Here is a 24,389-nt window from a genome sequence, read left to right on the forward strand (position 1 = left end):
CATCAGCACTGCAGAGCAAGCTTTCGTTCTAAAAGCAATCTCTGGCATTTGCATTTAGATGGGTCAGGGGCATTTTTATGGGGGTCCTCGGACCCTTCTGTCCCCCCCTCCCTTCCCCTTAGCCCGGTGGCTACGGCCCTGCAAATGAAGTGGTGTACACATCTTTAATTTTATCACAAGCTCCCCCCAAATTAGAGGCATATCAAATGTCAACAACGACAGGACAAGTGGTTAAAGGGAGACCAAGAGAAATACACCAAAAACTACAGCCTCGCTAGACTGAAATACCACAAAAAATAGAAAATCACAAGCCTTCTTCATTTATATTTACATTATGTGGAGCAAAATATACCCCCATCTGAACTACTCCTTCTGCAAGTCAGACCTGAAGACCCATCAATTCAGTGACAACTGTATCTCCACTCAATAGATTTCACCACCCTCTGAGACCCTGCTTCACTGCTGATGATCCTAAATCATAAATCGGGGCTCCCACCCATGTTTAGTGTTTCAAGTCACTCTAGACAGATATGCACTCTAGAAATACCTATACATGCAGATGTACAATGCGAGAACACACTATCCTATCCTTGTAGAAAGAGGTATTGTTCTCTCACTTTCAGTTTCTTTCTTTCTTTCTGAGTTTTTAGTCCTTGTGTGTAACTTTGTGAACAAGAAACTGGTTCATTAAATTTAAAAGCCTAAAATATTCTACAAGGACACGAGCATCACTTGTGCGGCCAACTCCCCAGTACTTCTGCTGTGTAAACAGCCACATATTACCTTCTGTCCCAGTGAATGTTTGCTTTTTGTTTGACAGGACCTGGAGCGGTGCACTAACATCTTTGCCTTGCTTATCAGCTCCTTCAGCATGCTTATACGTCTTCTTGGCACTTACATCATTTGCCCAGTTTCAGTTTCGATTTATGAGAGCTCCTTAATGAACTGATATACCAAATCCTTTTGTCAATATAAGAATGCCAATTACTGTTTTCAACTATGCAGTTTAGCTTCTGCACGATGTTCCTACGATATCTGGGGCTTTTACATTTAAGGCTAAAAAGGCCCATCATGACCCAAAATCCCAGGACTGACTAAAGGAGTCACATAATAGAGCCTTCTTGCAACGATGCTGTTGTGCAGGAATGTCTGAATGTGATTTGCGTATTTCCTTTTTCCCTCTGTTACTGGTGAACCATGGATGACTGTGAAGAGTAGGTAATTTTAGATCTGTTATCTACCGCCAAACTGTCTGCTGGCCGTCTAACTAAACCCCTTCAATGGACTGGACAGAAAGGGCCTTCATTTTCTTCCAAAATGCTAGGTGTCTTATCTCATCTAGTCCCAAGACTTCTTGAATTCTGGTAGTTGTTGTCTGCACCCAGGGGGCACGTGACTCACAAAAATAGTGCAGATTAATTCAGATTCTGCAATCACTTCTTACTTCAGATCAAAAGTTTGTCAGTTAAATAAACTTAGATTATTTCTTGTTTTGCTTTGGAGCTGTCTATATTTAGGGGCATATTTCTGAGAAAATGGCACATGGGTTCCGATGCGCCACTTCTCCTGTGTCACCCTTGCCTTACCTAACGACACCATGGTTGCGCTGTATTTACAATACGGCACACCATGTTAGTCGTTACCATAAAAGCGTCAGAAGTTTTGACGCTGTTGTGGCCCTTTGCTGCAGGAGCGTCAAACGTTTTGGCGCTAGTGCAGCAAAGCCCATTGATTTTAATGGATGCGTCATTTTAACGACTGCCTTGAGCGTGTGTTAAAAATGATGGAAAAAATGGCACAGTGAAATCTAGTAAATGTAATTGCGCCATTTTTTTAGCCTCCCTGCGTGCATATGCCCCCTTCCATACATTATGCCTGGTGCAGGCATAATGTGGTGCAAGGAGTTGCACAGTGGTGCAATGCATGCATTGCACCACTATGTAAATCTGGTGTAGGGAAAAGGCCAACTTAGCACCACCTAAGCATTAAAAAAATAGTGCTATGGTGGCGCTATGGCGGCACAAGGGGCATGTAAATATGCCCTTTGATGTTTGTGTCATGTATGCTTGGGTTATATTACTTTTATATAGTCTTTTACTAATGGTACCAAAAATATTTGCAAAATATATTTGACAGTAATTATTGTGCAGTGAAATTAAGGTCTTCTGTTTGTGAATGACATTTTATGAGTGTGTCTATACCCAAGCACTGGTTTTTGTGACTGTAATTTTAACCCTTTGTTTCACCCTAGGCACATTCAATTTCCAAAGCACTCCACAATAAAGGCAGCGTTGAAGCAGCTGAGACAGCGTTAGTGCTAGCAAAAGCATACGCCATTTCTGGAAACTTCCAATCTGCAGGTATGTATGGATGTTGAACCATGACGTTTGCTCACAGACAAAGGTACTTGGAAACATCAGATGTTGTGTGGCTCTAAATCCTTGTCTCAGACACACAATTTATGTTGTGCTTGTGAGGACATGTTTAAAGTGCCGCAGTGTACCTCGAAGTCACCTGTAGAACCTCTGCGCCCTGAAGCACTGCTATGTCTGTGGATCATGAGCATCCTAGATTTCCACCAGACACCTTATACCTACTTTACAAAGTCTTTCGCTGAAGCAATTTTTGGTGGGGATTGGAGCATCTTTAAGATGCTTTCATGGAATTCACAAACACCTTGACTGGGGCACCTTTGTGATGCTCGTATGCATGTAAAATGACTCCATTCTCTTGGCAGTGTATTTCTCTTGCCCAATGGGCATTTGAGCAAATCGTTTTTTTATAGTCTGTGCTGGGCCAAGAGATGGAGTGGGCATCGAAGAGAGAAGCTAGTACACAGATCCCTCCAAATACTTGTAAGATTTCAGCCATTCCCACGTTATTCCGAAGAGATTTCTAGAGTTGACATCGTAGTGCAGTTTAGGTTCTGGTCCAGATTCAAGATGGTTGAAAGTCAGATAATTTGGATTAGGAGTTGAGAGGCTTGTTTGAGGTCAATGCTAGGAAATTCGAATGGACAATGCCCACATATGGATTTAGATGATATAAAGACTTTAGCACAAGTCCAAAGTATCCCTCTTGGAATCAGTGGTCTAGCCAGCGTTGTCAGAATAGGGATGGAGTGACAGAAGTGGTATATTTTACATAAGGTACTGGTGCTATTAATCAGTTGGGCGGATTCGGGGGAAACTTTTATGGCAACTGCAAATTTTAGACATATTTCATTGGTCAAAATATAGTAGAATTTAAAGGCTAATTTACATACTGCCATGTTGTGCTTTATTACAAAATCATCTGACCAGCAGAAGCTCTCAGCCAGCCTTCAGACACCGAGCTAGTCCTTAATCACTGCGGTTCTGCCCTCAGAGAGGCTCAGAGAAACATAATTGGCCCTCAGTCCTCTCGGATAACTACTGGAGACCAAGCAGTTTGCACTCATAGACCTCCAGTTCTGTTCTATACCCGACACCTGCAGCATTTTCTTAAGCACCCCCAGACTTTCCTCGGAAACACTGAACAGGCCCTCAGAATCTCTCATTTAGACCCTTTATACCATGAAATTTGCCCCACATTTTAAAACCTCTAAATTGCAGCATAATTTTCATGGCACAACCAAGCAACCCAAAACCCAACTAGAAGGGCACTGGGGTGTGAAGAGCAATGGTTTTCTTCTAAGAATGTGTCACTAAATGGCTCAAATTGTGACAATTACTGCAAAATTGTATGAAACATTGTGCCAAAAAGCAGAGGGGTTTCTAGTCAGTTCTTAAGGGGCACCCTTTAAATAAACCAAAATGTTCAGGTACTGCCTGCCGAGGTAGATCATTCTCAGGCATGTTGAGGAAATCCTCCATAGGTTTTAAAGGTAGTTGTGAACAGTCACTAAAGAAAAATTGCAATATTTTCATGGTATGCTAGAGAAGTCTTACTCTAAATAGGAGTAATAGGGTCATCTTCAGCTCCTCCAAGGAAACTTGGTAACAGATCGTGGCAAAGCAGAGCGTTTTCCCGATTAATTTCACTAAAAAGTGGACTAAATGCCTTAGATCGACAGTCCAAACTTCATCCATGCCCTGAAAATCTCCAATGGGAATCACTGACAATGTCCCTAATAAGTTCTCCTCCTACCTTTCCAATCAGCAGTATTTTTTTTACATGGGAACCTCCAGGTCACAAACAATAAGCTATCCACTTCAACTGTGCAGTCCCCCCAGTCCCATACCATCTCCAGTCATTTTCAACATCTACATGAAGCCTCCGGTGATTTGCTCACCAAAAACAGCTTTAAGATTCACTAATATGCTGACTCTACCTGGAGGTCTTCTGTGCTCCAGACATCCAAGGTCTCAGCCACTGCTTGCACTTGATCCAGACCTGAATGCTCGGTGCCTACCTGAAGCTCAACCCACCCAGGTCAGAATTCCTGCAAGAAAGAAATAGAACAAACCTGGCTCGATGACATGAACCACGATGTCTTTGAACCCAAACTTTCACCAAATGCCAAGCCACTGAATGCCTCCCCCATAAGACATTGCCAAAAAACAAAACATCTTGGTACAAGCTGTCTCTTCTAAGGCAAGTGAAACAGTTTCTTCAGAACTGCTGTTCATGCCCTCATTATCGAGCCTCATATGTTTTTGGTACTTTACCGGTGCTGTGTAGGTGGGCTAAACAATGGAAAAGGCATGACGTGTGCATGCTTTTCACAAATGAAAGCAAGCGGATTTTAAAAGGCAAGCCCACAAACCAATGTAAGTGACTGACGTGGCATGGGCATGGTTTCAAGCCCAAAGAGAGATTACAGAATGGACGGAGCACTTTGTGCTCGCCCATAAAAATGGTTTGGCCTATAAGAAGGTATTGTGCAATTGAAAAAACTATGAAGGTATTGGTGGATAGAGGGAGGGAGAACAAAGACTCAGATTTCATTTTACATATCAAAGTTGAGAAATTGTATTGGACTACTGAAAGACATTGTTTCCATTCCTTATTTTAGATGTTGCGGAAATGTACTTTGCCGAAAGTCTGAATGCGTATCAGACAGCATTGGGTCCTGATGATTCTCGAACTCTCAGTACTTTGGTGGAATACAGCAAATGGCTTGTGCAAATTGGAAGAAATCAGGTAAGATTAAGCCAACTCTTATTCACATATCTTTATTGAGGTTTGGTTGCTGTAAGTGAATGTTCATTTTCCTTATCTGGTTTATTTACATTTCCACGTTTCCCTTCTGTGAAGGTTGTGTTAAAAAATAATCTTCAAAAGCAGCAAAATGCTAGTAAATGCCTGATGCATGGACTCTTGATGAGAGACCATGCGTCTAAATGCTAATATATGTGTGGTGCATGGACTCCTAAAGAGGGACCATGTACCTAAAGCACAATGTTCCCTCCGTTGGCTGCCTGTTAAAGGCAGAATAATATTCATGTGCTCAATGTCTATTTTTAATCTATCAAATTTCACAAAATTAATCACCCTTGCCTGTCTTTTTCCAGTGCCAAGTGGAGAACTTGTGATACACTGGGAAAATCTGATGTGATGAAAGAAACTAATTTGTTTTCATTGGTTTGGAATGGAGTGTTTATATATATTTAGAGCATTATCTGAACCAGACCATGGTGAAGCTGGCAAGGTGAGGACTTGTTTCACAAAAGTGCTAAAATAGTTCAAGTAACACTTTGGATCTACAGAGATGGTTATATTGGAGAACTCTAAATTAATATCCGGAGATCATGGTGCATAGAAGCTTATTGATAATTGTCACTCATTTGAGGGTTTTTTTCTTCTGCATGTTTGCAGACATTCATCATGAACATTTGTGAGACCAGTTAATAGTGGACAGTTTGAATTGCCAGATCTAGGAGCATCTATGCCAGACAAGAAATGCTTGCTATACAATGGGTAGTACACAAGAGAAAGTCATATAAGAGGAGAATTAAAACAAACCAATGGCTTTGTGGCATTGTTGATTGAGAAAGGGATATTTTGCCTATCTTTGCAGTAATTCCAATAAAATAAATGTGAGTGTTGCTGTGCCAACCCCTAGTGATGTGTAGAAGAAAAAATCACAGAATATGGTAATAATGTTTGGGATCCTGAGTATGGGATGCTAATAGACTGGGTATGGAAGACATTATTAGGGGATTTGGGGCTATCTTACACTAAACCTATCAAAGAATCATTAATTGAAGAATGAGATAGGAAAGTTGTTTCTATCCAGTGCACCTACAAGTGCATTTGGAAGTACGTCCACAGCCGCTATAGAGTATTATTGCTCATGAAAAACATTTGAAGGGTGCACAGTCTGTGGAAATGTATATTTGTTTGGAAGGGAATATTCATGTAGGCTGAAAATATCAGGTAGATGGAATTAAGGCTGATTAACACCTTTTCAAGTGAGTAAGGAGACCAGGATGGATAAAGTTGAGGAGTCTAATTCTGTGGCATGCTGGTAAAGTCACGAGTTATGAGAAGTGGAGCATTTCCAGTGGTTCCAAGGTCATGAATCTTCCTTTTGGTGTTTGAGAATAGCTGAATTGGGCAAATAAGAAACTAAGGCCCATAATAGTCCTTTTTTTGCGCTGCATTTGCGTCATTTTTTTATGCAAAAGTGGCGCAAACTTACAAAACACAATTGTATTTTGAAAGTTTGCGCCGCTATTGCGTAAAAAAATGATGCAAAGGTGGCGCTAAAAAAGTATAAATATGGGCCTAAAGCCCGTATTTATATTTATTTAGCACTGCATTTGCCCCGCTTTGTGACGCAAAAGCGGCACAAACTTACAACATACAATTGTATTTTGTAAGTTTTCGCCGCTTTTGTGTCAAAATATGACGCAAATGCGGCGCTAAAAAAATATAGATACGGGCCTAAATCTATTGAGATGACTGAATAGTTGGCATAATAATGGATGCGGTTATATGTTGACCAAGGGATTTGTAATGGAAAATCGAGGTAGACGAGCAACCCATGCCCAACATTGGTGAAATGTTGGTGTTTTCAATAAGGTTGCATGCTTGTCAACTTTTTATCTTTCCTCTGCATACCACCAAATATAATTAATTACTCCTTCATTCCATTCTTCATCTCATCATCTCCCATCTTAATACTAATTTAGGCTCATACATTCTGGGTAGGAATCCAATTCAGCCATGGTTAAGATTACTATCAGTAAGATCCTTGACCGAACATGAAATTGTGATGTGGGTCCGTAATACATAAGCACTGTGACAGCAGCAGTAAGCGCTTTCATATAGTTTCCAATGTTTTTTTAAATTTAAATAATTTAATGCTCAATTAAAATACTGCTACATCTAAAGTTAATATCCACTGCTAGGAATCACACAATCTTCCATTCGACTTCTTAAAGCTTATTTTCCATATCTTCAACAATGTGTCTGTATCACACAACAATTTTAACAGTTATACGCGAAACAAAGAATGCCTGGTTAATGGTTCAAATCTAAAAAAGAACATACACATTGCATGCTATCTGGGCTCTGTGCCTCACCCTGCGATGTAATAATATATTGGTGATATCATTGCTGATCAGATAATCCACGTAGTTGATCAAGTATCAAAGTCTCAATTTGCAGTGCCTTATTGAGTCCAGCCCCAATGACTACTCTTAGCCAACTGTTGATACTGACGTCATGCAAGAATACTACATCATTTTGCTGACGGGCAGAATTGCCGATAAGTGTTTCTACACAGACACTCGTGAGGATATGGTCATCTGCACCTTCTCCACATTTGAAAATCTCTACATTGCAATGTGAACATCACTTTCAAGGCCAAAATACCGTTCCCTTATCCACCACCACTCAAAATAAAGAACAATTTCACTGAACAGCTAAGTGAATATTTTAGAATAAGCCAAATGCTTTCCGTTGAAAAACTATTATTGTAGACAAATTTCAACTAGAATATTGAAAAACAGTTTATTAAGCTCTCTCAAAAAACAATTGTTTCAGCACAGCCTCTAGCATTATTGATTCGTATTGATGAATTGATTGGTCAAGCTATTCATCACTGAATCTTTTAACCACATCTGTAAAGCACTAAGCTAGCTGCTCTGACTGTTGCATGAATGACAACACTGGTGTAACTATAGAAGATGTGCTTTACCACCCACAGTTGATATGAGTGACCTTGGCTTAATGCACCATCGATGTATGTGAAAGACAGGTTATTGTAGCCTCACAAAACACTATTCAGTGTCAAATTGAGATAGAGGCATTGTAGGAAAGCACCCTTTTTGGCATGGTTAGTCCTCACTATTTGCCTGGTATCTGATGTGATTTTGACTGAGAGTACACTGGGTTCCTGCTAACCAGATGCCCAGTGCCAGAGCTCTTTCCCAAAACTGCAGAGTTGTTCTCCCCGCTACGTCACTCCTGCGCCACCTCTGAGGTTCCATGGGTGTGGTGTGGTAACACATCAAGCAATACCCATGGAACGCCCCCTTCACATAGTGTTATGCATGAAAGGGCTCCATATTTACAAGCCATGAAAAGACAAGCACCGTGGCTTTGCATGGCCTTCTAAATATAGGCTGGCACACTAAGCCCCGGAGCATCAAAAAAAGTGACACTGGTGGCCCAGAGCGCAGGCCCTGAATGTTGTAGAGAAGTGTGGAGGGGAGGAGTACAGAGGACAGAGAGCTTCATACAGGCATCACGGGGGGGGGGTTGCTTAAAACGAATGTTTCGGTGCTTTTGAAGAATAGGAGTGAGGTAGCTTGCCAGACCTGCATGGCCACAGAATGATAGATCCTAAGAGGGTTAAAAGTAAAGAAATGCCTTTTTGCATTTTTAATGTCTCGAGGCTGATGATGTTGCTGCTGTGTGAGATGCGTAGCCCATTAGTAGTCTTGATCTTGCTTGCCCATTACTTGGAGAGTTTAGTTCACCTCTTTGTAGGTGACATGTATCCACAATTTTTAAAATATATATTGTTTGGTGTGGTTGATCTTCAAAAAATGACTTCCATATCCAGTTATCAGCTCGTTAACATGTGTATATAGCTACCTTTGAAAATATTATTATTTGTATGTTTCTACCAGTTAAACCTGGTTTTCCATACATCTATTGTTTGTGGTTTTGCTGCTGGAGCATGTTGGAGACCTATGTCTTGTTTGATTTCCTCCCAAGCGCCGTAAAAGTGCAATTTAAAAGTATTTTCAACATGTAAATATTCATATTTTGTGCTTCTCGTTTTCCCTAGGAAGCTTACAAGCTGCTGAATAGCACATGCAGATCTCAGTTGAAGTCCTCTGGGGAGTTCAGTGAGACAGTGGCTGAAGTGCTGAATCTTATGGGGGCAATCTGTGTGGCAGAGGGCAAAATGCAAAAGGCCCATCAGCTACTGAGCAGGGTAAGTGTGTTGAATCACTCTTTGAACAATATACGACTTTCAACCCACTTAATTAAAGAGACTGGCCTTGGTCTTACTCATTGAACATTCATTCTGTGCTTTCCGTGTGCAGTGTGGTTTGATACTTTCAGAGGAAAAATACAATGATCTAATTCAGATTCTTTTGTTAGTGTTCGACACGGGTCACTGCTTTGAGGACACAGGTTAAAGAATGTGTAGCGCTACTCTTAGGTCTTGGCTTTTCCACTTTTCAATTTAAGGTAACCCTGACCCCTAGTGGCGGACCTCAAAACTGCTCTAATAGATGCATCACACAGTGCTGGTATGCTCGTGTGACATATACGTATATACGTATGTACGTCGGACACATTATAGCCCCATCCATTCATGTATCTGCACAATCGCAAGATCCCTTTTTTCTGCTTCATTTTTACTGAGTGAGTTTCAATCCATTGTGTTTTTTAGGAGCCCACTCAAGGGGTTTCCTCTTTCTGTTTTTTACATCATCTCCTTCGTCCTTCAGCTGTGATAGCGATGCAGCAAGGCTCTGGGTTTATGCCATGCACATGGTGCCATTGGCTCTTTGCAGCAGCTCATTCGCATAAACTCTGCCTTTTGTACCTGGGAAGCGCTCATCTGGTGATCACCTGCGCTCTGTGTGGTTCCAGCGCTATGAGGCCCTTTCGCATCTGCCTGGCATGATGAATTCAGAGCAACGATGCACTGATCCCGAAATAGACATTGGTTATAATCACCATAGTCAATAGGTAAGAACAGAATCTCAGCCACCGGGCACCTTCGCTGCAGTTGAGGCCCTGAGCAAACCATAAAGGACGAGCTCAAACCTTTATTCCATATAGGAGCTGGATCTCGTGCATACAAAGAAAGACAGGGTTCTCAGTGGAGGCACGTGTTTATGTTGCTGTTACTGAGACAGTGAGGCACACACCCAGGGACCCTTCTGCTCCAAGTGGAGGGCAACCTTCCTCTCTGTACTTGACTAATTCATGGGACGGTGCAAGCACCAGGTCACCAAATACCCCGATACCTGACATCTTGTTTCTGCCGTACCCTGTTGTCACAGTCCTGTTGTAAGTCCCCTGCTCTAGAGCCTACAATCTCTGTTTTTGGGCGCAATGCGGCAAATCAATTGCTCTGAGATGTAGAGGCCTTCTCCATCCCTAGGTATGGGTAGGATCGCCACCTGGCTGTTTTTTACCGGCATCAATCAATCAATCAAAAACATTTATAGAGCGCTCTACTCACCCGTGAGGGTCTCAAGGTGAGGGGGGGGGATCAAGGAGGGGGCAGAGAGGGTCACTGTTCGAACAACCATGTCTTGAGGTTCTTTCTGAAGAGAAGGAGGTCTTTGGTTTTGCGAAGGTTGGTGGGAAGGGAGTTCCAGGTTTTGGGGGCGAGGTAGGAGAAGGACCGAGGTCGGCTGATCGGAGGTTGCGTGTGGAAGTTCACTCTTTCGTTGAGGTAGGTTGGGCCGGTGTTGTGGAGGGATTTGTGAGGGTGGATGAGGATCTTGAATGTGATTCTCTTGTCTATGGGTAGCCAGTGAAGGGATTTGAGGTGTGGTGAGATTCGTTCGTGGCAGGGGAGGCCAAGGACGAGGCGTGCGGCTGTGTTCTGGATTCTCTGGAGTTTACGTTTGAGTTTCAGTGTGGTGCCGGCGTAGAGGGCGTTACCGTAGTCTAGTCTGCTGCTGATGAGTGCATGGGTAACTGTCTTCCTGGTCTCTAGGGGAATCCATTTGAAGGATTTTTTTAGAGTGCGGAGTGTGTGGAAGCAGGAGGAGGTTAGGGCATTGATTTGCTGTGTCATGGAGAGGGAGGGGTCCAGAATGATGCCGAGGTTGCATGCGTGGTTTGCGGGGGTGGGTGCGGTGCCTAGGGTGGTGGGCCACCAGGAGTCGTCCCATGTGGTTTTGTTGGGGCCGAAGATGATGATCTCGGTTTTGTTGGAGTTAAGCTTGAGTTGGTTAGTAGTCATCCAGTTGGCGGTGTCGAGGAGAGCAGCGTGTAGGTTGGTTTTGGTGGTGGTGGGGTTGTGGGTGAGGGAGAGCATGAGTTGGGTGTCATCTGCGTAGGAGAGGATAGTGATTCCGTGTGCTCGGAGGATGTTGGCTAGAGGGATCATGTAGATGTTGAAGAGTGTGGGGCTGAGGGAGAGACCCTTGGGGGACTCCACAGATGATTTTGGTAGTGGTGGAGTGGAAAGGTGGAAGGCGGACTCTCTGGGTCCGGTTGGTGAGGAAGGAGGTGAGCCAGTGTAAGGCTTCGTGGCGAATTCCTATGTTGTGGAGGCGTGTGCTGAGTGTGTGGTTGCAGACGGTGTCAAAGGCTGCGGAGAGGTCTAGGAGGATGAGTGCGACGGTCTCACCTTTGTCGACTTTTGTCCTGATGTCGTCAGTGCATGCAATGAGGGCGGTTTCCGTGCTGCGGAACCCGGATTGTGAGGGGTCAAGAGTGTTGTTTGCTTCGAGGAAGTGGGATAGGCGGGCGCTGACTAGTTTCTCGCCAACCTTGGCGGGGAAAGGGAGGAGGGAGATGGGGTGATAGTTGAAGAGGATCTCTGGGTCGGCTTTGTTTTTTTTTTAGGAGAGTGGTGATTTCCGCGTGCTTCCAGGGATCTTGGTAGGTGACGGAGTCGAAAGAGGAATTGATTATGTTGCAGAGTATGGGGGCGATGGTTGGGCTGGCTTTGTTGTAGATGCGGTATGGACAGGGGTTGGAGGGGGATCCGGAGTGGATGGAGTTCATGGTTTTTTCGGTTTCTTCGTGTGTGGTGGGGGCCCAGGTCGTGAGTGTGGTGTGGGGGTCATGAGTGGGGGTTGGGTTGGGTGAGTGAGGGGTGTGTGCGGTGGGTGTGTGTGGTATGAAGCTGTTGTGGATGTCCAGGATTTCGTGGTGGAAGTGGTTGGAGAGGGCATCACATAAGGGCTGTGTGTGTGAGGGGTCTATGTTGCTGGCTTTGGGTTTGGCAAGTTCATTAATGATGGTGAATAGTTCTTTGCTGTTTTGAGAGTTGTCTTGTAGTGTTCTCTTTTGGCGGTGCGTATGAGTTGGTGATGGGTGCGAATGGTGGTTTTGAGGATGGAGAAGTTGGTTGTGGAGGGTTCTAGTCGCCATATTTTCTCCGCTTGGCGGCATTTGCGCTTGGAGTCTTGGAGTTCGGGGTGAACCATGGGGCGTTCTTGATGTTGGGGGTGGCGATGTGTTTTTTGAGGGGGGCTAGTGTGTCTGCGCAGGTGGTGATCCATTTGGAGAGGTTGTGTGCTCCTGTGTTGGGGTCGTTAGCGTGGGGGGGGGTTGTGAAACAGTTGGGAGTTTAGTCGTTCTGTGGGGGTCTTGTCCCACATGCGGTAGGGTGTGGTGTGTTGATGGTGGTGTGTGGGGGGTTTGGTGAAGGAGAAGTGGACGCAGTGGTGGTCAGTCCAGAGGAGTTCGGTGGTGTGGGTGTAGTCTATGTGTTGGCTTGAGGTGAAAATTGCGTCGAGCGTGTGTCCTGCTGAGTGGGTGGGTGCGGTGACCAGTTGTTTGAGTCCGAGGTTGGTGAGGTTGTCTATGAGGAGGTAGAGTTGTGATCTTGTAGGTTTTCCAAGTGAAAGTTGAAATCACTGAGGAGGATGTAGTCTGTAGAGGTGAGGGCGTGCGAGCTGATGGTGTCGCAGAAGGCGGGGCGTGGTCCTGGTGGTCTGTAGATTAATGTACCTCTGAGGGTGGAGTTGTTGTTAATGTGGATCAGGAAGTGCATGTGTTTTGTGTTGTCAATAGTGTCTTGGGAGCTGGTGGTGACTTTTATGGTGTCCCTGTGTGGGCACCACCTGGCCTGTTGAGGCGGTCTTTGCGTTGGAGCTTGTATCCCTTGTGGGTGGTGATGGCTATGTCTGGTTCTGAGGAGGGGTTGGTCCAGGTTTCCATGAGGAAGGCGATGTCAGGTGAGTGTGATGTGATGAGGTCCCAGAGTTCTATGGCATGTTTGTGAAGGGAGCGGGTGTTGAGGACCAGGCAGTTGAGGCGGTTGTGGTGGGTGGTATTGGTGTGGTGCATGAGGGTGTTGTTGCGGGGTGTGTTCTGGTTGTGGGCTGGTGTGCGGCGGGGTTGGTTGGTTGGGGTGGTGGCAGAGCAGGTGAGTATTGCATTGGGGGTGTTGTGTTTGTTGAAGGGGGGTCGCTATGGTTGGTGTGTAGTGTGAGGGATGTGGAGCAGGAGAAATGACAGATGTGGCAGGTGAAGGTGCCATGAGTGTGTGTGGGGCTGGAAGGGGTGCACATGGGGCGGGGGCCTGGGTTGAGTGAGTGGATGGTGAGGGGGGAGTATGTTTGTCTGAGAGGGCCAGGGGGACTGGCGCTGGGCGCGGTCTTGGCACCGACGGGCGCAGATGGGCTTGCCTTTGGCGTGGCTGTGCCGCGGCTGCCATAAAAGGAGGGGAGGGTGGGAGTGGCAGCTGGGAGGAGTGAGGGCTGGTCGAATGGGAAGGCTGGGTGGGGGGGCGCAGGGGAAGACAGCGGCAGTAAAAAGCTTAAAGGAAAAGACGGTGAGGAGGAGGGGGGAGGCGGTAAGGGCCGCAGGGAAAGGCAGCGGCGGGAAAAAGCCTAAAGGAAAAGACGGTGAGGAGGAGGGGGGAGGTGGGAGGGGCCGCAGGGGAAGGCAGCGGCGGGGGAAAAAGCCTAATGGAAAAGACAGTGAGGAGGAGGGGGAGGCGGGAGGGGCAGCAGGGGAAGGCAGCGGCGGGAAAAAAGCCTAAAGGAAGAGACGGTGAGGAGGTGGCGCGGGCGGCGGAGCGGGGAGCGACATGCCTGCAGAAGCAGGGTCAAGGGTTGCTCCTCGTTACCGCGCTGCGGCTGCCATAAAAGGAGGGGAGGGTGGGAGTGGCAGCTGGGAGGAGGGAGGGCTGGTCGAATGGGAAGGCTGGGGGGTGGGGCCGCAGGGGAAGGCAGCGGCGGGAAAAAGCCTAAAGGAAAAGACGGTGAGGAGGAGGGGGGAGGCGGGAGGGGCTGCAGGGGCAGGCAGCGGCTGGGAAAAAGCCTAAAGGAAAAGACGGTGAGGAGGAGGGGGGAGGCGGGAGGGGCCGCAGGGGAAGGCAGCGGCGGGAAAACGCCTAAAGGAAAAGACGGTGAGGAGGAGGGGGGACGCGGGAGGGTCCGCAGGGGAAGGCAGCGGCTGTGGAAAAAGCAAAAGCCTAAAGGAAGAGATGGTGAGGAGGTGGGGCGGGCGGCAGAGCGGGGAGTGACCTGCCTGCAGAAGCAGGGTCAAGGGTTGCTCCTCGTTACCGCGCTGCAGCTGCCATGAAATGAGGGGAGGGTGGGAGTGGCAGCTGGGAGGAGGGAGGGCTGGCCGAATGTGAAGGCTGGGTGGGTGGCAGGGGAAGGCAGCGGCAGGAAAAAAGCCTAAAGGAAAAGACGGTGAGGAGAAGGGGGGAGGCGGGAGGGGCTGCAGGAGAAGGCAGCGGCGGGAAAAAGCCTAAGGGAAAAGACGGTGAGGAGGAGGGGGGAGGCGGGAGGGGCCACAGGGAAAGGCAGCGGCGGGAAAAAAGCCTAAAGGAAGAGACGGTGAGGAGGAGGGGGAGGCGGGAGGGGCCGCAGGGGAAGGCAGCGGCTGGGAAAAAAGCCTAAAGGAAAAGACGGTGAGGAGAAGGGGGGAGGCGGGAGGGGCTGCAGGAGAAGGCAGCGGCGGGTAAAAGCCTAAGGGAAAAGATGGTGAGGAGGAGGGGGGAGGTGGGAGGGGCCGCAGGGAAAGGCAGCGGTGGGAAAAAAGCCTAAAGGAAGAGACGGTGAGGAGGTGGCGTGGGCGGCGGAGCGACCTGCCTGCAGAAGCAGGGTCAAGGGTTGCTCCTCGTTACCGCGCAGCGGCTTCCATAAAAGGAGGGGAGGACGGGAGTGGCAGCTGGGAGGAGGGAGGGCTGGTTAAATGGGAAGGCTGGGGGGGTGGGGCCGCAGGGGAAGGCAGCGGCGGGAAAAAGCCTAAAGGAAAAGACGGTGAGGAGGAGGGGGGAGGCGGGAGGGGCTGCAGGGGAAGGCAGCGGTGGGAAAAAAGCCTAAAGGAAAAGACGGTGAGGAGGAGGGGGGAGGCGGGAGGGGCCGCAGGGGAAGGCAGCGGTGGGAAAAAGCCTAAAGGAAAAGACGGTGAGGAGGAGGGGGGAGGCGCCGCAGGGGAAGGCAGCAGCTGTGGAAAAAGCAAAAGCCTAAAGGAAGAGACAGTGAGGAGGTGGGGCGGGCGGCAGAGCGGGAAGTGACCTGCCTGCAGAAGCAGGGTCAAGGGTTGCTCCTCGTTACCGCGCTGCGGCTGCCATGAAAGAGGGGAGGGTGGGAGTGGCAGCTTGGAGGAGGGAGGGCTGGCCGAATGGGAAGGCTGGGTGGGTGGGGCCGCAGGGGAAGGCAGCGGCAGGAAAAAGCCTAAAGGAAAAGACGGTGAGGAGGAGGGGGGAGGCGGGAGGGGCCGCAGGAGAAGGCAGCGGCTGGGAGAAAAGCCTAAAGGAAAAGACGGTGAGGAGGAGGGGGGAGGTGGGAGGGGCCGCAGGGGAAGGCAGCGGCGGGAAAAAGCCTAAAGGAAAAGACGGTGAAGAGGAGGGGGGAGGCCGGAGGGGCCGCAGGGGAAGGCAGCGGCGGGAAAAAAGCCTAAAGGAAGAGACGGTGAGGAGGTGGCGCGGGCGGCGGAGCGGGGAGAGACCTGCCTGCAGAAGCAGGGTCAAAGGTTGCTCCTTGTTACTGCGCCGCGGCTGCCATAAAAGGAGGGGAGGGTGGGAGTTGCAGCTGGGAGGAGGGAGGGCTGGTCCAATGGGAAGGCTGTGGGGGTGGCGCCGCAGGGGAAGGCAGCGGCGGGAAAAAGCCTAAAGGAAAAGACGGTGAGGAGGAGGGGAGAGGCGGGAGGGGCTACAGGGGAAGGCAGCATCTGGGAAAAAAGCCTAAAGGAAAAGACAGTGAGGAGGAGGGGGGAGGCCGGAGGGGCCGCAGGGGAAGGCAGCGGCGGGAAAAAAGCCTAAAGGAAGAGACGGTGAGGAGGTGGCGCGGGCGGCGGAGCGGGGAGCGACCTGCCTGCAGAAGAAGGGTCAAGGGTTGCTCCTCGTTACCGCGCCGCGGCTGCCATAAAAGGAGGGGAGGGTGGGAGTGGCAGCTGGGAGGAGGGAGGGCTGGTCCAATGGGAAGGCTGTGGGGGTGGGGCAGCAGGGGAAGGCAGCGGCGGGAAAAAGCCTAAAGGAAAAGACGGTGAGGAGGAGGGGAGAGGCGGGAGGGGCCACAGGGGATGGCAGCATCTGGGGAAAAAGCCTAAAGGAAAAGACAGTGAGGAGGAGGGGGGAGGCGGGAGGGGCCGCAGGGGAAGGCAGTGGCGGGAAAAAGCCTAAAGGAAAAGACGGTGAGGAGGAGGGGGGGAGGCGGGAGGGGCCGCAGGGGCCGCAGGGGAAGGCAGCGGCTGGGAAAAAAGCCTAAAGGAAGAGACGGTGAGGAGGAGGGGGGAGGTGGGAGGGGCCGCAGGGGAAGGCAGAGGTGGGAAAAATCCTAAAGGAAAAGATGGTGAGGAGGAGGGGGGAGGGGCCGCAGGGGAAGGCAGCGGCGGGAAAAAAGCCTAAAGGAAGAGAAGGTGAGGAGGTGGCGCGGGTGGCGGAGCGGGGTATTTTAATGTTTCAGCCGGTACAAAAGAAAGCAAAATCACCCAAAGCCGGTATTTTTTTGTTGCCAGTATCTCTACATTCTTCAAAGAGCAAATATAAAAAGAAAACACTTTTAAATGTGTTCCAGAGATGTGCTAACGACCCCTGACTAAAGATTAAAGTAAACAATGACAGAAAAGTCTAAGTACAAGTGAATTAATTCAGTTTTGCTTCCAGTCCAATTTAGTATCACAGCCAGGCCTTTGCAGACTCTTAAAACAACAACAAATGGCCGGTATTTATCTCTGGGAAAGGAGGCAACCCTAGGCGTGTGTTCTGAGCTGAAGACTCCTGCTGCTCCAGTAACGCCAAAGGTTTGCACAAGAGAGCCGAGCCCATCACCTCCTCCTTGCAGTCTGAGGCAGTCTCAGTGAACAGCCCTTTTCTGACTACAGCAGACTCCCCAGTGCTTGAGTCTGCTTCTGCATTAGTCAAGTGATTGTTGAGAAGCATCACCAGTCAGGCAGCTTGTGGTTAGACTAAGCAGAAGAAGGTCCCTCGCCCCTGTTCCCCAACAGTCCACTCAAGGCACAGGAGGGCACAACAGGAAGTAGACACATTGAGCCTTACTGAGGTAGGTCCACTAGAAGTCCCACCCCACTGCTTTTGGGAGTTAGCCTTACTATTGGCCCTCTGTGCCCAGGGGTAAGTGACTGCCACCCACTTTGCCATTTCACGTCTTTGAGGAGTAGTATTTTTAGGTTCTCTGGTACAGTAGCTGTCTTGTGGGGAGTCTGACTCTGTACAAGTGGCCATCCTCTGCCCAGCAGCTGTTCCACTTTCAGGTGCAGTGGACACCATATAGACTCTTGTGGATGCTGACCATAATTGAATGAGGGTAAAAGAGACCCAGAAACACATTCTTGGTGCATAGCCATCTTCCTTATGTAACATAAGTGGGACACAAAAATAAGTTTTCTATCAAAAAGAAATGTTAGGGTGTTCTCTTTTGATGTGACCAGTTGAATGAAATTTAGAACGTCATCTCCTTAGTTTAAGTGTCCACTAAAGCTGGGTCAGTGGATAATTCTGTATCAGATTCTCCAGAGTAGTTTGCCTCCATGCTATGTTGCTGTATCAGATGAAAGGATTGAGTTATTGTTTTTTGCCTTCTTTTTCACTCAGGTGCACCTGGGCTAGGTACCAAGGTACTCTTACATGGTTCTTATTTGAAAGTTTCATTTGTTAAATGGGGATCAGACTCTCTGGGTACTACCTGCATTGTCGAAGTGGCCATTTTTGGATTTACAATCACATTGATCAATGATATCCTCTGACTGTAGGTAATTGATCTGTCACTATGACATTGGTTAAGTATTTGCAGAGCCTTTTCACACATTTTATAGGCCAGGTCCAATGGCAAAGACAGAGGAAGGGATGAACCAGTACTGAGCCCATTGTCTTTTATTTAGAGGTCTGAGGATATAAGGAGCACCTACGCAGAACCAAGAATTGTGTGTAATGCACCAGACCTTAAATTATTTCCCAGCAAAAGCTGATATAACCTACGAACTATAGCAGCATTTTTATGTCTTCCTTTCGGCCATAAAGTGTGCAACGTCTTTATGAACAAGTTGCAATTGCCTTATAATACATGCAAACCCTACATTTCCATTACAAAACCCGGTCTTTAATTTCCCTGTTGTAGGCGACTTGTGATGCATCTAGTCCCCATTAATAAAGAAATTACTTAGCTACTCAAATGTAATAAGTTATTACAGTTGAGTTCTTATTTCACAAAGTTTGCTGCCAGCAGGTCACAGAGGATAATTACACAGAGGTCATGGTTGATAATTACAGCTGCATTTTAACAAGGAAACAGTAACTGCCTTTTCCTTCTGATATCTTTTCCTAAAATTAAAAGCTATTCAGCTGGAAGGAGGTTTTTAAGGCAATATGACCTTATAAAGGACCTTACAAGGCCTTCTGCCTCGTTCCTCTATATGGTCATAGAACTCCTTGGTGACTTAAAATATCCTTAAAATATACAGGGGAGTGCTTAGTTCCTTATAACAAGTAAATAGGATTCCCAAAAAATAGGGATTGTTCATAATCTTAGTAGGAGGAAAGGAAGAACTGTACTTTGGCACTTCTAATGAGTGATTGAAAGATGCACGTTCATTATGGTATAATATTTTAAATGTAAATATTCCTAATGAACTTCCCCACTCACGCTGTATTTCTCCCAACCTGCTTGGGTCATCTGAGAAAAGCAACCTCCAGGATATAAGTACACACATTTCATGCTTGAAGCTTATAATAAACAGTCTATGATAAGACATCGCTATTAACTATGCACTGCCACCAACATATTCCTACTCTATTCAGATATTCTGACATGGAGACCCATCTTGTTCTAAGACAGATTTTGGTTGCCCTTCATAAATCATTGGAAGTGTCCTGAAAATGTCCTGAAAACATGCATCTTAATCACTGGTGGTTCTCTTTAGGCTGCCCTTTATTGTTTTCTCCACCATAACCTCCAAATACGGCAACCAACAATAAAATGAGTTAAACCTGTGCCTTGGCCAACATTTGCTCCAAAGGGACAGATTCATCACCGTCTGTAGACTTGTCTTTCCCCACTAAGTATGATTTTGCCTTATTTCCTTCAGCTAACCTTCTCTCAGATCTCTACTAAAGTCCTTCACTAGATTCTCTACATTAACACCTCACCCACTCTTCTTCTGTCACACCTCCTTTCATAGAAATGATCTGTTTTAATTTCTCTTCTGCTTCTTAGTTCACTGCCCTAACAGATAATAAGTGGGAAATTGTCTACTGTATACGTTTTAATATTTGGTGAATAGTTAGTCCTGAACCTATCTCTCTGCAGAATTTGCCATAAATCTGCAAATCCTACTGAAGTGGCTATCCCACTCTTTCAGAAAAAAAAACCATAATGTGCCCCTTGTGAATGAGGTGAAAGAGCAGAATTCCGTCACCCACAGTAAATTTAGCCAATGGTTGAAGTGAGCTGAGCCACTGCTCCATTCTGTATGTTGTAGTGAGCGAAACACCAATGGATGAAGAAATGTAGCTGAAAGCTTTGTATCACAAAATACTAAATGTAATTTTAATAAAACCAAAAGATCTTGGCTAATGTCAGACCTAAAACTGGAAGGCTTCTTCAGGTGTAAGGTAGCAGCTTATGTTTCAAGGAGGGAAAAGTGAATTCAAGATCTTCAATCCTCAGTTCTTTTCTTAAAGGCGCTTAGGATCTACAACATCTTATGCGTACTGTTGCTGAGTGCACATGTGAATAAGGCATTTGGGCCCATATTTATACTTTTTGACGCACAACTGCGCCAACGCAGTTGCGCGCCAAATATTTTAACGCCGGCTAACGCCATTCCAAAGCGCCATGCGGGCGCCTTATTTATTGGATGACGTTAGCCGGCGCTGCGGACTGGTGTGCGTCAAAAAAAATGACTCACACCAGCCGGCGTAGGGGAAAATGGAGCTTGGGCGTCAAAAAATGGGGCAAGTCAGGTCTGAGGCAAAATTTTGGCCTCAACCCGATTTGCGCCATTTTTTTTACGCCCAACCCCCATTGAAATGACTCCTGTCTTAGCAAAGACAGGAGTCATGCCCCCTTGCCCAATGACCATGCCCAGGGGACTTATGTCCCCTGGGCATGGTCATTGGGCATAGTGGCATGTAGGGGGGCACAAATCAGGCCCCCGTATGCCACAAAAAAAAATCGAAAAAATATACTTACCTGAACTTACCTTAACTTCCCTGGGATGGGTCCCTCCATCCTTTGGTGTCCTCCTGGGGTGGGCAAGGGTGGCAGGGGGTGTCCCTGGGGGCATGGGAGGGCACCTCTGGGCTCCTTCTGAGCCCACAGGTCCCTTAACGCCTGCCCTGACCCAAGCGTTAAAAAACGGTGCCTTAAAGTCATTTTTTGGAAGGGAACGCCTACCTTGCATATAATTAACGCAAGGCTGGTTCACCCTTCTAAAAAATGACGCACATGGTGGAACTTTGACGTCCGCGGGGTCGGACCTCAAAGTATAAATATGGGGCAGTGTTTGCGCCGAATGTGCGTCAAAAAATTTGACGCACATTCGGCGCAAACAGAGTATAAATATGCCCCTTTGTATCATTTGCATATTGGCAACTTTAAGCATTATTCAAGGACAAAATCCCTTCAACAGCACGAACATCATCGTGGACTATGGGTCTGATTTATAGTTTGGTGGACGGGTGACTCCATCCTGCTGTACTGCTCAGTGTTTTGGCTAACTTTGGAGAAAAAAAATGTACTACCTTATGAGAGTGAAATTATTAATGTTCAGAAAGGCAGAACAGTCCACAACCATGCATCTGTTGAAGCACCTATGTGCTCCACACTGGTATCACCGGAATCACATCTGCTCACTGACACCCTGCATTGCGGGTATCCTCAGGAAAATTATGGCTTGTACAATTACTAAATTGAGTCCTACCTTCCAGTACTGAAAATATGATCCACTATTGCCATGTCTGGTTGTGGCCTCCTGGTGAATAATTTTGGAAAATGCCTATTCAGTTGTCAACATTGAAACTAGGTAATTACCCGCAGAAGCAGCACTCGTCTCTAGGATGCATTCATTAATGGTCATATGTCTATATCCACGTATTTTGGGGGAGTTTATTCCACCTCATGATTCACACAGCCATGACTGATGAAAATGTACTTTTATAATTGAGCATATGAATATGAAAAATCTGGTACTGTTTACTTCTGTATTTATAAATGCAAGAGCATGAATGTTGGCACAGTGGGGAGCAAGGTGGCATTGCAAATTGTACATAATAGACACGTAAGTGTACATTAGTGAATATTCATGGTCATTGTGAGGGCAGCTCTTTATCCTGAAAATGCATGCAAAAAAAACAATTGAAGATGGGAGTTGATGCTTCATAGAAATACAGAATAGAGATCATCCCCTTACTTAATACTGGTGTAGGCGGAAGGATTTCTCCATAGAGGAAAAATAAATGATGCACATTTTTACATTATTTATACAAAATTTTCAACTGGATGGAAATTACACATTGAGTCAGTCTTCGGATCACATAGATGTCAGAGAATTCTTGTGAGTCTCATAAAAGCCAGAAGTCTACCCAACACATAGAATTAACCTTACCAGGATACCATGGGCTTTATGGGTTACACTCGGAAAAGCCACCACTTGGGGACTATCTATTCATAGCAAATGTACTTTTGCTTACTGCAAAATGTAGAAGTAAAAACAAGAATGTCTGTTAAACAGAAGCAAAAACATGAAGTCCTTTTAAATAAGCTGGTGTATTCTTTAATTTTAGGTCCGGTCAACTGGGTGCTCCTATCAAACGTACATATTTCTATTTTGCTGAACTGAGCTACATACCCTGATTAATGTTCTTCCTTTTCTCTACCACTTTAGTGTTTAGAGATCCAGACGACAGTCTACGGCTCTCAACACAAGAAGCCCAGGCAGACACAAGAGCTGTTGAATATGTTGAAGTAAGTTATGCGTATGTCTTCACAGTGGTCATACTGCTCTTTCAGAGCCTCTGTTAAGCAGTCACCCTAACCCCCTTAAATTCGAATGCAACTTCCACTAGTTAAAAAAAAAAAGTCTCATAACTGGTAATCTTCGACACCATACAATTGTACTGATGATGCATCGCCTCATTTGTATTTCCCTCCACTACAAACTCATCTCACCACACCTCTTAATCACTTCACCCCTCCTTTCTGGACTCATCCATCCATCCTCTCTATATCTTCTTTGCTGCCCTCAAACGTCCAGAAGAACCAGTCTTTTAATGGATAGGCATTGTCCCTGAATCTCCCCACCAATTCGCCATCCACCATAACACCTTACACAATAGAACCACTGAGGCATCGCTAACACTGCGCACCAGTAATTCTGCCTCTAATAATGACTACATCTTACCTTTATTTCCTGTTAGAACTTTTGTGATCACCCTACTAAATATTAGATGAGCTGCTAAAAATGTGCATAGCATCCCATGATCTCAGCCTAAACCCTGCCTTCTACTTGTTAGCCGATACCGAGACATGGTTAAACATCTCACCCACACCTGATATTTCTTATCTACACCCTTCCTCGTAGGAGGCAGGGTTTGCCTGTTTTTCAGAACTGAACGTCCGTGAAAGAGATCAGTGGGCTATGTTTTGAATCCTTCAAGAACCTGTGAACTCAATTTATCACTTGTTCAAGTACATGCTTTTCCAGTGCAGTGATCTACTATCCATCGAAAAAATCATCATTATCTTGGTTTCTGACCTTCTTGATCTCAGTCAACATATACTTTCTAGGGAAAAAAATTTATTTACTTTGTGAATTAAATATCTGTTGTCGATGCATCCAATTCATACTCTTAAAGAAATTGACACGCTAGGTTTCATTTTCTTTTCTCTTATTCCTAAACCCCATCTGGTTACCATTAGCTATACTGCTGTGAGCACAATTTAACAAACATCTGCATTTAAAGTAATGTCTGTAAAAAGAAAAAAATATGCATTTCAGGTCAATCCGTATCAGAGGAACCTGAATCAACTTTATTCGGAGGTCTTCACTTATTTCTTGATTAATTTGGTTAGCTTTTTGGAGATACCTTAGGAACGACTACCACATTTCGAAAGGAAAGCAACAACACTTCCTTTGGCGTTTTCTCCAGCAACAAGCCAAATCCACGAAGGATCAATAAATGGCTTACTGATAACTTCTGCCAACTGAAACGTCACGGCAAAGCACTGGAAAATGTTGGAATAAATCAAACCTATTGTCTAATTCTTCTGCATTCAGGATGCATTATAGAAGAATCAGCTTGCACTAGAGCCAAATAGGAATAATTGCAGTCCCACATCGCCAAAAAATTTAAGTTAATAACTGCTTTGAATATAGAGGCACAGTGACTCAGAGTTAACAGTGTTTCCTGGGGACAGATGTATTGAACATTTTTGCAGTCACAAAAACTCCAACTCAGAGTTTGCACCGGTAAAAATGTTTTTGACCATGTACTAATCCCATTTTAGTATTCGCTAAAGTTTTACCGACCGCCAAACTGGATTGCAGATCAATACCAATTTGGTATTTGGAAGGGGCCCTTTATGGGTGTCACTTTCAAATACTGAATGGGTACCAGATGTATTAATTGAAACATTACTGACTCCCAGTCTGGGAAGGTAGCATTCGCAGAAGAGAAGGGGCCCCCTTTGGATTCATCCCGTTTTACTTGTAGAAATGTGTGACCCACATTATGAATATTAATGAGATAGGTCAGACTGTGACCCGCTCTGATTCAGAAGTTTGCCAACCAACCTACTAGTACATTGGTCAGGTCACAAAGTTCAGTA

General features: G+C 46.2%; 1 protein-coding gene across 3 annotated transcripts in view; it reads left to right on the top strand.

Annotated features, from left to right (window-relative positions):
• TTC23L (tetratricopeptide repeat domain 23 like) overlaps window positions 1–24,389 on the top strand; it is an 82,591-nt gene that overhangs the window by 55,224 nt on the left and 2,978 nt on the right. For all 3 annotated transcript variants that reach the window (XM_069220664.1, XM_069220675.1, XM_069220655.1), the window contains 4 exons: window positions 2,252–2,360; window positions 4,997–5,124; window positions 9,227–9,376; window positions 22,447–22,526. In XM_069220664.1, coding sequence (XP_069076765.1) covers window positions 2,252–2,360; window positions 4,997–5,124; window positions 9,227–9,376; window positions 22,447–22,526 — 467 coding nt within the window. The remainder of the gene's footprint in view (window positions 1–2,251; window positions 2,361–4,996; window positions 5,125–9,226; window positions 9,377–22,446; window positions 22,527–24,389) is intronic.

This window comes from Pleurodeles waltl, chromosome 1_1, assembly GCF_031143425.1.
Source record: "Pleurodeles waltl isolate 20211129_DDA chromosome 1_1, aPleWal1.hap1.20221129, whole genome shotgun sequence".
NCBI classification, from domain to species: domain Eukaryota; kingdom Metazoa; phylum Chordata; class Amphibia; order Caudata; family Salamandridae; genus Pleurodeles; species Pleurodeles waltl.